Source organism: Lemur catta, chromosome 11 (genome assembly GCF_020740605.2).
Source record: "Lemur catta isolate mLemCat1 chromosome 11, mLemCat1.pri, whole genome shotgun sequence".
NCBI lineage: Eukaryota > Metazoa > Chordata > Mammalia > Primates > Lemuridae > Lemur > Lemur catta.
In genome coordinates, this window is record NC_059138.1 from 70,188,936 (window position 1) to 70,201,514 (window position 12,579).

General features: G+C 41.8%; 1 protein-coding gene across 1 annotated transcript in view; it reads left to right on the forward strand.

Moving 5' to 3' along the window:
* Window positions 1-1,005: 1,005 nt before the first annotated feature.
* Window positions 1,006-12,579, forward strand: part of GPNMB (glycoprotein nmb) — a 29,484-nt gene continuing 17,910 nt past the window's right edge. Inside the window, exons 1-4 of the mRNA XM_045564328.1 lie at window positions 1,006-1,366; window positions 7,518-7,670; window positions 8,378-8,521; window positions 10,743-10,916. Of these exons, the coding sequence (XP_045420284.1) occupies window positions 1,297-1,366; window positions 7,518-7,670; window positions 8,378-8,521; window positions 10,743-10,916 (541 nt within the window). The 5' untranslated portion in view covers window positions 1,006-1,296. The remainder of the gene's footprint in view (window positions 1,367-7,517; window positions 7,671-8,377; window positions 8,522-10,742; window positions 10,917-12,579) is intronic.

Consider the following 12,579-nt stretch of genomic DNA (forward strand, 5'->3'; position numbering starts at 1 on the left):
CAAGACCTTGTCACCCAAAAAAAAAAAAAGTCACATGTTTACTGTAAAAAGCAAACAGAACTACATAGATTATTCACTTTACATAAAACTAATAAATATTTCCATTATTCCTTTATTCATCTGTATCTGAAAACTGCTTCATTTTGGTCATGAATACTGTGTTCCCTTCATTGTTTTACCCTTCATATCTGCTTCAAAGGCTGTAAAAGGACCTCTGAAGACTTGTGTGCAGCTTTAGGGAGGGAAGGTGACTGCTCCCGCTTTATGGATTTCAGTTTTACAGGCTATTTCTATTCCTCTTTAACACAACTAAAACATAAATCAATACCCCAAATGTTACCCTCACCCCAATCAGGGTTTATAACGCACTGACAATCGTCATGTGGACGTGTCTTAGAGAAAGATCACATGCAGTAAAGTGGTTATGTTGCCACATTTTCTGCATATTCTGTACCCAGAAATTATTTGACTACATACATTTATGTTCCAGGCAAGCTTGTTTTTGTATTTAATGCCTGCTTTCTATAATCCAAAATAAATATGCAGTATGTTTTATGCAATTGGCCCTAGGTAATAGAGCACATAAATGCTTTGAGGGCAATTACCAAAAATTACGCAGGTTGTTTGGAAAGTTATATGGAATTGCACGGATACCCTAAATGGGCTTTTGAGTAAATTGCCCAGTTACTGAGGTGTGGGCAGCTGTTTCCAGCACATTCTGGCACACCATGCATGATATGATCCATACAGGTATTCCAAAAAGAAACCTCCCCCATCTTGGTCTCCTCTTGGAGGAAGGGAATACACAAGCATTCTCTAACACAGGAGGAGCTGGTCAGCTAAATTACAGAAAAAGATGCATCACTGTGAAATCTAAACACGAGCCGGGTGAGCGAAGCTGTTTAGGAATCACAATAAGCTGATCATCGATGAAGCTGGAGGATTGAAATTCTATTTGGTGAAGAATATTAAAATAGGGCCCGTAGGAAAGGAAGTCTCCTTAAAACTCGTAAATGCAGAACCACAAAATTGAAATAGCTCGGATCTGAAAAGTGAATAAGTAGATGCCAGAGGGGAGTGAGTCACGAGCACATGAGTTGTAAGAGGTTGAACTTGAGAGACCAGATCAGGCATTGCTGCTTAACACCATCACATGATCCGCCCCAGGCCCTGTATTTAATTAAAATGAAGAGTGGGGCGCAGCAGAGGCCAGAAGCACACGCTCTTGCTCTTAGCGGATGGGGCCACAGGAGTTAAAAGTTAAACCTTGATTGCCTAAGTCTGTGAGAATTCAGCATGGAACGTCTCTGCTATTTCCTGGGATTTCTCCTTCTGGCTGCAAGACTGCCACTGGACTCCGCCAAACGTGAGTAATCCTAAATTTCTATGTTTAACCCCTTCTCTGCCTAGTGGCTGCAATGATGGGTAATAAAGTCCCCTGAGACAGGAGTTGGACGGAGGCTCCTCCGAAGCATTCGCGGCCTCCCGCGTTTCTTCTGCAAACTGTTAGGAAACCACGCAGAACGCTCCCAGCTACGTTTTCTGGCTTCAGGCTCTTGGGAAGTGGAAACCAGGCAGGCCCTCTCTTGTGGACCTTTTCTTCCACGGCAGTTGCCACCCACTCTTGGGGACAGTGGTTGGGGGAGGCTTGCACAGTCTGGCTGCGGTCCAACAGCGTGCAGCCCTGCGACGCGCTGGGGCCCCAGATGCGGAGACGGGCTCTCCAGTAACCCCGACGCAGGCGCGGGTGCTAAGCCTGACAGCTTCCCGCAGAGACCTGCGGGGGCACAGGGAGAAGAGGTGCCCCCCAGGGCCCTACCCTGGTTACGCATTAGAGGCTGGGGCACTTTTAACAACACGGACGCCCACTCAGGAAATCAGAATCTTTGGCGGTGGGGTCAGAGCGTCCTTGTTTGACAAGCTCCTCTTGGGCTCTGCCCGTGCAGCCAGGGTTGACAGCCACGGAGCGGGGTCGCAGGAGCAAGAGCGGGGAGCCGCCGTGACCCTGGGCCGGGGCCTGCGGGGACTGAGGGAAGCGGCCAGAGGCGCTGAGGCCGGGGGCTAGGGCCCCGCCGACTCCGGCGACCCGCAGCAGGGCCAGCGTTTTGGACCCGGGACTCCAAACAGGGACAGCGGCGGGCGGGCGCTTGCGGGACTGACGCCCGGCGTCGCAGTTCCGTGCGTGGCGCGCGTCCTCGGAGCAGCCCGGGGACTGGCGCTGTGGCTGTCCCTGCCCAGACGGAGAGGCGGCGCGGAGAGGCCGAGGAGCTCGCCTCGGGCCACGCAGCCCGCAAGCGGAAGAGGCAGCCTTGCATCCCGCCGCTGTCCTTCCTGCCAGGGCTGGGAGCTCGGCAGACCGGGGTTCCCTCCCAGCCGCGGGGCTGGGCCCCGAGTGACCTCGCTTCGTTGGGCTTTCGCTTCCTGTTTGCAAAGCTGGGTAATAGGGGTCTTGTGAGGTCTGCTAACAAATAAGGTGCTTGGCATGGGAGACATACACGGTGGCAGTTTTTCTTATGGTGACAGACCTGTCTCCACCCTCAGGGTCCCTCCCAGGACAGACTCCCGGAGAGTTCCCAGCCCCGGGAGATGGAGAAACAGAGAGCTGACAGGTCAGGGGCAGACCGTGTGCCTAATTACAGCCTTCTGTCGCCAGTTCCACTTTGCCCAGTAAAACCGATTTGCAGGAGGTTGCATCTGGGCTGCCAGTTGGAGATCATTCCCCAACCTATCCGGCAGTGGAGCAAAACCCCGGCGCTCTTGGGTTCACTTTGCCGTAGACTAGATATTCTGGCCAGAAAAATAAGGGCAGGTGGGATTTAGCAGTGTATCAAACACCAAGGATTCCCTGCCCCTTTCCAATCATAGCCCTGGAGGAAGGAGAAGGTGTTGACAAAGTAGTAAGCAGCAGCTCAGCTACTCGGGAGGCTGAGGCAGGAGGATCAGTTAAGCCCAGTTGAGGTTGCAGTGAGCTATGATGAGGCCACTGCACTCTAGCCAGGGTGACAGAGTGAGACTCTGTCATACATACATACATACATAATTCATTCATTCATTCAACTTTTTACTTAGAGGTGACTGTAGTTTACATGCAGTTGTGAGAAATAATACTGAGCAATCCCCTATATTCTTTAGGTAGTTCCCCCAGTGGTAACGTCATGCAGAACACCATGTCACCACCCAGATATTGACACTGATACAGTCACAATACAGCAGAGCTCCATCACCACAGGGATTCTCATCCCTTTTATAGCCAGATCCACTCTCTTCCCCCACCCCCATCCTGCCCCTGGCAACCACTAATCCTTTCTCCATTTTTAGAATTTTGTCATTTTCAGAATTGTATGCAAATGGAATTATACAGTATGTAATCTTTTGGAACTGGCTTTTTTTTACTCAACATAATTCTCTGGAGATTTATTGAAGTTGTTGCATCAATCGTTTTTTCTTTCTTTATCACTGAGAAGTATTCCATGGTGTGGATGTACCACAGTTTGTTTAACCATTCAACCATTGAAGGACATCTGGGTTATTCTAGTGTGGGCTGTTATGAATAAAGCTGCTATAAACATTCATGTATAGATTTCTGTGTGAACATATGTTCCATTCATCTGGGATGCGTGCCAAAGAGTACAAATTCTTGGTTGTATGGTAGTTGCATGTTTAGTTTTACAAGAAACTGCCAGAATAGCTGTACCATTTTACATTCCCACCAGCAATGTATGAGTGATCCAGTTTTTCTACATCCTCGCCTGCATTTTGTGTAGTGACTACTTTTTATTTTAGTCATACTGATAGGTATATAGTGACATTCCACTGTAGTTTTAATGTACATTTCCCTACTGGCTAAAGATGTTGAACATCTTCTGGTGTGTTTATTTGCCATCTGTACATCCTCTTTGGTGAAATATCTGTTCATGTCTTTTATCCATTTTCTAATTGAATTCCTTGTTTTTTAATGTTGAGTCTTGAAAATTCTTTATATATTGTAGATACTAGTCCTTTGTTGGAAATGTGGTTTGAAAATAATTTGTTGAAGTCTATAGCTTGCCTTTTGATCCTCTTCATGTCATGTTTCACAGAGCAAAAGTTTTTAATTTTACTGAGGTCCAATTTATCATTTTTTCTTTTATGGATCATGCTCTTGGTGTCAAGCCTAAGAATTCTTGCCTAGCCCTAGATCCTGAAAATTTCACCTAGTTTTTAGTTTTTAAAGGACCATTTATTGGAATGGGTATCTTCCCTCCATTGATTGTTTTTCCATCCTTGTCAAAAATCAGTAGGGCATACTTGTGTGAGTCTATCTCTGGGTTCCCTATTCTGTTCCTTCGACCCATGTGTCTGTTCCTGTAACTCTCCTTTTAAGTTTGTATTTTTCCTTGACTTCTAACACTTAAAATCACAGGACAGCTGGGCACAGTGGCTGACACCTGTAATCCCAGTAACTCAGAAGGCTGAGGAGGAAGGTCATTTGAGGCTAGGAGTTTGAGACCAGCCTGGGCAACATAGTGAGACCCCATCTCTAAAAAAAATTGTTTTTTAAATTAGCCAGGCATGATGGCACTGTTCTGTAATCCCAGCTACCCAGGAGGCTAGGAGGGGAGGATCACTTGAGCCCAGGAGATCGAGGCTGCAGTGAGCTGTGATAGAACCACTCTACTCCAGTCTGCATGAAAGAGCAAGATCCCATCTCAAAGAAAAAAAAAATCAGAGGAGAAATCTGTGTTTTGATTATATTTCCAGAAATTCTAACTTTCTCTGAGGATCTGAGGAAGAGGAAGTCTTTCTGAAACAGTGGAAAGAACTAGTTCTGGGAATTAAAAGATGTGAATCTTCATTTCCACTAAAGTAAAGATGACCCTAGGTGAATCATATCATTTCTCTAGGTCTGAATTTCTTCATCTATATTATGAAGGGGTTTGACCTAAGTGATCTTAATTCTTTCCATATGACAATTTCAAGTGAGTTTCCTGTTACATTTTTTGATATAACACAAATGTCCTGCCCTCACTTAATATCTGTTTCCAAATAGGAACAATCTTATAGAATCACAAGACATTTGGTTTTGGTTTGATTTGAAGGCCCAGAGAAGACACGTGGCCTGAGGTCACTCACACAGCCTGTTTAATAGCAGAACTAAGGCTAGAAACCAGGTTCCATAACCAAGTTCAATGTTCTTTTCCCTTCCATCTGCCTCTCTAATAAGAAGGGAGCAGGCTGCTCCCTCCTCCCACCAGATAAGAGGATTAGAAGAAAGAAGTTAGTGATGTGCATTCAATGTTGGCTTCTCTAAGCACCCACTAAATAGCACACCTTGTCGTAGACCTCTTTCAGGATTTAAAGAAGAAGGCAGAGTTTCTGGCCTCTAGGACATCGTGGCCAGGCTAAGGCACATGACCATATAAATTGATGAGAGTGCAATTTAAGACAGTGTATGACGAGGGGTTAGCTGAGGGTTATAGGCAATTGAGCTTTTGGCTGTAACAGAATGGATTGAGTAAGGCACTGATGATCTCACGCGTCAGTCCAGAGGTAGGCAGGACGAGAGCATCAGCTCAACAGTGTCAGCAAGGACTCTGCTTCACCTTTCCACTCTGACACCCTCGATGTGTTGGGTGTTTCCTCGGATCTGTGCCCTCCTGGTTAATTAAATATGGCTGTCACAGCTCCAGGCATCACATCCTGACACAACCTTCTCCAAAATCAATTTTGAGGAGGAAAAAATAGAGTTTGTTCTCACAAATCTCTTTTTATAAAGGAGAAAAACCTTTCCTGGGAGCTCCCAGCAGACTTCCTCTCAGCTTTCATTGGCCGGGATTTAATCATCTGCTCCTGCCCAAACTAGGAAAGTGAGCCTCTGAGATTCTAAACTGTTAAAGGCTCTGGCAGCAAGAGAAAAAAAAAAAAGGAGGAGGAATGCAGGCAGGAAATGGCTGCTGGATAGTCAACCAACCAGGCTGCTACGATCGATTCTCAAAGAGTCATCAGGCAAGGCAAAAAAGGGCAGACAGCAACTCAAGATTAGAAAAAAATTTAAAAGAACTATGATATTATAAACCCTAGGGCAACCACTCAAAACAAGTCAGAGAGGTCTAGGTAATAAGCCCACAGTGGAGATAAAATGGATTCCAAATATAATCCCAAAAAGTACAGGAAAAGAAAAAGAACAGATGAGACAAACAGAAAACAAATAAGATGGCACACTTAAATTATTAAAAATAATGTTGAGGCCAGGCACGGTGGCTCACGCCTGTAATCCTAGCACTCTGGGAGGCCGAGGTGGGTGGATCGTTTGAGCTCAGGAGTTCCAGACCAGCCTGAGCAAGAGTGAGACCCCATCTGTACTAACAATAGAAAGAAATTAATTGGACAACTAAAAATATATAGAAATAATTAGCGGGGCATGGTGGCACATGCCTGTAGCCAGCTACTCAGGAGGCTGAGGCAGAAGGATCGCTTGAGCCCAGGAGTTTGAGGTTGCTGTGAGCTAGGCTGATGCCATGGCACTCTAGCCCAGGCAACAAAGTGAGACTCTGTCTCAAAAAAAATAATAATATTGATAATTACATTAAATGTGAATTATCCAAACACTCCAAATAAAAGATAGAGATTGTCAGACTAGATTTAAAAACAGCAAGCATTAATATCAAATTAGTATTCTGAGCAAGGAATATTACCAGTGAGTGATCAAGAGGGTCAATTCCTAATGAGAAAAGAGTCAATTCATCCAAAAGACTTAACAATTGTAAATGTACACTGTACACCTAACAAAAGAGCTTCAAAATACATAAAGCAAAAACTGACAGGACTGGAAGAAGAAATAGGCAAATTGGCAAATCCATAATTACAGTTGAAGATTTCAAGATTTCTCTGTCAGTAATTGAAATAACAAGTAGACAGGAAGTCAATAGAAACACAGAAAACTTGAAAAACACTATTAACTAGCTTGACATAAATGACATTTCTAAAAAAAAAAAAAAAAAACCCCATTTTACCAAACAAATGTAAACTATACAAGTGTATATGGAACATTCACCAAACAGAACATATTATGGGCCATTTAAAAAATTGTTTAACAGTGGGCTGTCCAGGACGTCTTTTGGGATCCTCGAGATATTCCTGAGCCTGGCATTCCTTTAGCCAACTGAACAGTTCAGAATGGGAAAAGATGCAAACACTGGCCTGAACATTCTTCACATCCTAGTAATATCGTGTCAAATGCAAATATGCAGAGGATATGTATTGAGAAACCAAGTGATGGTTATGAAATATTGGCTTTAAAATTTTTTCTTTGCTTCATTTAAAGTACATAAAGAGATATAGGGTCTGAATGTTGTATTCAAGGTATTTCCAGTAGACTTCTTTTTTCAAAAGCACCCTCTATTTACTTGAGATATTGAAAGTATTATGCATGTGCTTTCCAACAGTATGAAATAAAAAGTTTCTTTAACCACTGTTAGATGAGTACTCAGTGAAGAATGCAATAGACAAAATAATTTATTTTTCAAATATCGCTACAGGATTTCATGATGCACTGGGCAATGAAAGACTTCCTGGTCATGTGAGGGAGCACAACCAGTTGAATGGCTGGTCTTCTGATGAAAATGACTGGAATGAAAAACTCTACCCAGTGTGGAAGAGGGGAGACGAGAAGTGTAAAAGCTCCTGGAAAGGTAAGTCAAAAGATTCATCCCAAACAACTGTAATTTGTAGAGACTTTTAGATTATGTGGCTCATGTTTCCATGAAGGACAGTCGTCTAGTTGCCAAGTGGGTGGTACCTGGGTTTGGCAACCTTTCCTTTATCCTAACATTATCACTTTTTAACCCATAAAATAATGATTAATCTCTTTAGAAATGTCCAAGTTGGTAGAATATTTTGAAGAGCAAGCAGGTTTAGCCTTAAACCTACTTAATTAATGTGGGAATCGGTCATCTTCAGAAGACCTGTGAACCCCCCAAAGCAGTTTTTGACCATCTCAAAGCTGTGTTTTATCATAAAGTGAAAATCTTCCCTTTCAAATAAGAGAATGAGTCCTTCAGCCATTAGTTTTGAGATTAAAAAAATACAAACTTTTAAAACTTGTCTCCTTAATCCATTTGAGCAGATTTTTTTATTATCTTAGGTAAATTTTCTTTCTATGGTTAGAGAATTCTTTAACTGATCTGATTCATTTTTTAATTTATCTTCTGGAATGTTGTACTCTGAAAACTAAAGTTAGGAATCCAGAAAATGAATTTGATGTATCATAAAGAGGCATGTGGCTCCCTTGGTCCCTATTAATAGATTTAACTTTACTTTAAATATTTATTACTTATTTATTTATGGGTAAAAGAAAAAAGAGATGCTTGAACATTGAGCTCCACTTTCTCCTGTCTAGGGGGCTGCGTGAAGGCAGTCCTGACCAGCGACTCACCAGCGCTGGTGGGCTCAAATATAACATTTGTGGTGAACCTGGTATTCCCCAGATGCCAAAAGGAAGATGCTGATGGCAACATAGTCTATGAGAAGAACTGCAGAAATGGTAAGAACATAGAATTCTCCCAAACTGCCGGACACCCTTCTCATAAACCTTCATGCTCACAGGTACCCATGTAAGTGCAAGATGCTGCTGTCATCCCTTGCACCCTCCTCCTCAAGTTGCAGGCCAGGAAGGAGGCAGTGCGTGGTGCTACCCAGTCCCTTCACCAACATCAAAATCAGCCAAATCTACTTCAGCAAACTGGTGGCTCTCTGCTGCTTGGAACCCTCTTCAAAAGCTATTGTCACACCCAGCTTTTACTTAGTGTCCAATGGATTGGACAGAGAATACCTTGTTGATTCTCACATTTTGGTGTTATTACTTGGAACTCTTGGTTATGCAAAGAATAGCCAATTTGACAGATGTTTGCTGATCAGTTTAATTCTGGCTGACAAATTTCTTAAGCAAATGCTGTGTGGCTAGTGCAAATGCTGTGTGGCTAGCACAAATGCTAAAATGTGTATACTTTGATTTTGCTTTGCCCTTAAAGAGATAAGCTCTCCGTCCGTGTTAAAGACCACAAATGAGGACAAATTACATCAAGGGAAATTATCTTGTTAGAATTGTACATTCTCAAAAAAAGTGAGCTCATTACTGAGATTCTTCAGTTGATGGCAAGGCTATTTAATAATGCACTTATAAGGGTAATTAATGTCATTAGCATGAATCTGCATTGCAGTTCACCTCGCCCTCAGGTGGGCTTTCTTGGAGGGAGTCCTTATATGCAGATGGAATTTTGAGGACACCTGTTGATCATTTGATAACAACCTATACCTCCCAAGAGCCCTCCTCCTGACTGGGCTAATAAAAGGAAACAATCTGAGAAGTCAGGGAAGTGAGTGGCGCAGTGAGTCGGTCTGTCTTTCTCCACTCTTGGAGACAGACCCATTTTATTCTACAATTAAGAGCTGCTCTTGTGAAACTGCTCCCTGCCTGAGGTTACTCTGTTATATTGGCCTTGCTGGTGATTTTTCCAAAAAAGGAGTCACAGGACCCAGGATAATAGTCTGGACTTGACACTTTGGTGCATCTGGTCATTCTTCAGCCAAGAACACACCGAGAACCGAGGGCAGATTCCCACCCTAACACCTTTGGTGCCAAAACCGGGATTCTGACACATACACCACATTTGCTTTATCCATTCATCCATTGATGGGCATTTAAGTTAATTCCATATCTTTGCTATTGTAAATATTGTTGCAATAAACATGGGAGTGCAGATATCTCTTCGATGTACTGATTTCCTTTCTTTTGGATACATACCCAGCAGTGGGATTGCTGGACCATATGGTAGTTCTATTTTTAGTGTTCTGAGGCACTTCCATACTGTTCCCCATAGAGGCTGTGCTAACTTACATTCCCACCAACAGGGTTCACCGCATTCCCTTCTCCACAGCCTCACCAGCATCTATTATTTTTTGTCTTTTTGATAAAAGCCTTTTTAACTGGGGTGAGAAGATCTCTTATTGTGGTTTCAATTTACATTTCCCTGATGATTGGTGATGTTGAGCATTTGTTCATATACCCGTTGGCCATGTGTATGACTTCTTTTGAAAAATATTCAGATCTTTTGCTCATTTTTTTGTTAAGTCTTTACTGATTCATAATTGTACTTATTTCAGGGTACATGTGATGTTTTGATACATGCATACAATGTGTACTGATCAAATCAGGGCAATTGGTATATCCATCACCTCAAACATTTAGCATTTCTCAGGTTGGGAACATTCCAAATCTTTCTTCCAGCTATTTTGAAATATACAATAAATTATTGTTAACTATAGTCACCTACATTCAATAATTTTAACATTTTGTCATATTTGCTTCTTTCTATATATTTATAGCTAAAGATAGGTGATATCTGTATCTGTATCTATCTATGTATCTGTCTGGAGAGAGATTCTTTTTTCTGAATCATTTGAAGAGACAAAATAACCAAATGTAGCATGCAAACCTTGATTAGACTGTGATAGGGGTGGTAATGGTGTTGTGATTATGTAGGAAATGTTCTTACTCTTAAGAGATGTGTGCTGAAGCCTTTGTGAATAAAGAGTCATAATGTCAAATGAATCAGAAAAAAAAAGATACAGATAGAGCATGTCAAAATAAAAAGATAAGGAAAGCATGTTGCAGTTTGGTTTGAATAGGGTTGTGATTTGGAGGCTGAATAGAAAAAATATATATTAAATGATATCTCTACATTGAACTTACTTTCTCTGTTTAGATACCGGGTTATCTGCTGACCCGTATGTTTACAACTGGACGGCATGGTCAGAAGACAGTGACTGGGGAAATGGTAGCGGCCAAAGCCATCATCACATGTTCCCTGACGGGAGGCCTTTTCCTCACCACCATGGATGGAAGAAATGGAATTTTGTCTACGTCTTCCACACACTCGGTTGGACTTTTACAAACCTCCTTAGCCTCTTCTTTACCTTTCCTTAAAATTTTAACCTTCTCTTCTTATTCTATAACTGAGAATGATAACAAAGAGAGTTTAATAAGTCACTGTGTTAACTTTTCTTAGCATGGGTGGGTGATGAGAGGTGAAAAAGAAAATCTTTGTTAACCTTGCCAAATCTCCAGGACACCAAAGAACTAAAATGGGAGGGGGGGTTGAGATTCAGTTCTTTTATAAAACACAAAACTACCTGGCCAGGCGCAGTGGCTCACCCCTGTAATCCTAGCACTCTGGGAGGCCAAGGCGGGAGGATCACTTGAGTTCAGGAGTTCGAGACCAGCCTGAGCAAGAGTGAGACCCTGTTTCTACTAAAAATAGAAAATAATTAGCCAGTGTTTGAGGCTGCTGTGAGCTAGGCTGATGCCAAGGCACTCTAGCCCAGCCAACAGAATGAGACTCTGTCTCAAAAATATGTATATATGCTCATTTTTTTCTATTACAACAATAACAAGAAAAAATGCTAGCATTTATTTGTATGGCACATGGATGGGCATTTGTTGATTTATTCTTTAATCTTTTTATGTTCTCAGAAGAATTTTTATAATTTAAAAAACATGCTATTTGTTGGAAACTTTCAGAAAAAGTACAAATAAAAAGTAAAAATTATTTATAATTAATACCAGAGATGATCATTAATATTATGGTGCTTTTTTACTAATATTTCTTGATTATGATTATAACATACACACGTTTTTGCTTAATATGAGCATTTGACAGTATCATTAAAAGTCCTTTGTATACTTAATTTTATCAGCTGCATAATATTCCATTTTATAGAAACATAAGCTAACTACTGTCCTACTTTAACATAGTCTACTCTCTTTCTTAAAACAAATGGTATTCACGTTGTTTTATGATTGGTGAAGCAATTATTTTTGGGAGAAGCAAATTTAGGTAATTATTAGAACAGCTGCTAAATTCTTAGTTTAAAATGTCACAGGTTCCATCTGGCACTGAGTATTGGAAAACTGCTACCAATTGTGCAGCCTCCAGCTTTCAAAATGTTTTGTTTTTCTACTGCTTGAACACAGTACAAAATATTTCAAATATTATGCCTGTCTATTTAAATCAATTGCTTTAAAGCTGACTTTTTTTTTTCAATACCATCATGACCCTGTCAGTCAATCAGCAAACATAGGATTTCTTTGACCTGTCACTCCCAGAATTCAGCCCCTTTGCATGGAGGAGTCATTTATGTTCACTAACACTCCCGACTCTTTGTAGCCTAGTTAACATTCCATTAACTTAACCAGCTTAAATGTCTTTATTTAAAATCAACCTTCAGCCTAGAAATTGCTCTGTTTTTCTAACAAGACTGTCTTGAATTTCCATCTCCCACTGAGGTCTCAGAGTTCATTGATCTTCTCCCTCAGCTAAGTGTGGTTTCATCTCTCTGTGCTGCAACTCACATTTTCCTCATGTGCAACTAACCCCTGAGATATGCTTCCTCCCCTTACAACCTCCAACGGAACTGCACCTGCATCTCAAGGTGAAGGAAATTTCAAATCACACATCCTGCGGCATACCAGTGTGTTTTTCTCACACGTTTGACTGTGTGATAAACGTGGTCTCTAAACATCTCTGTCTCTCAAGCCTCCAT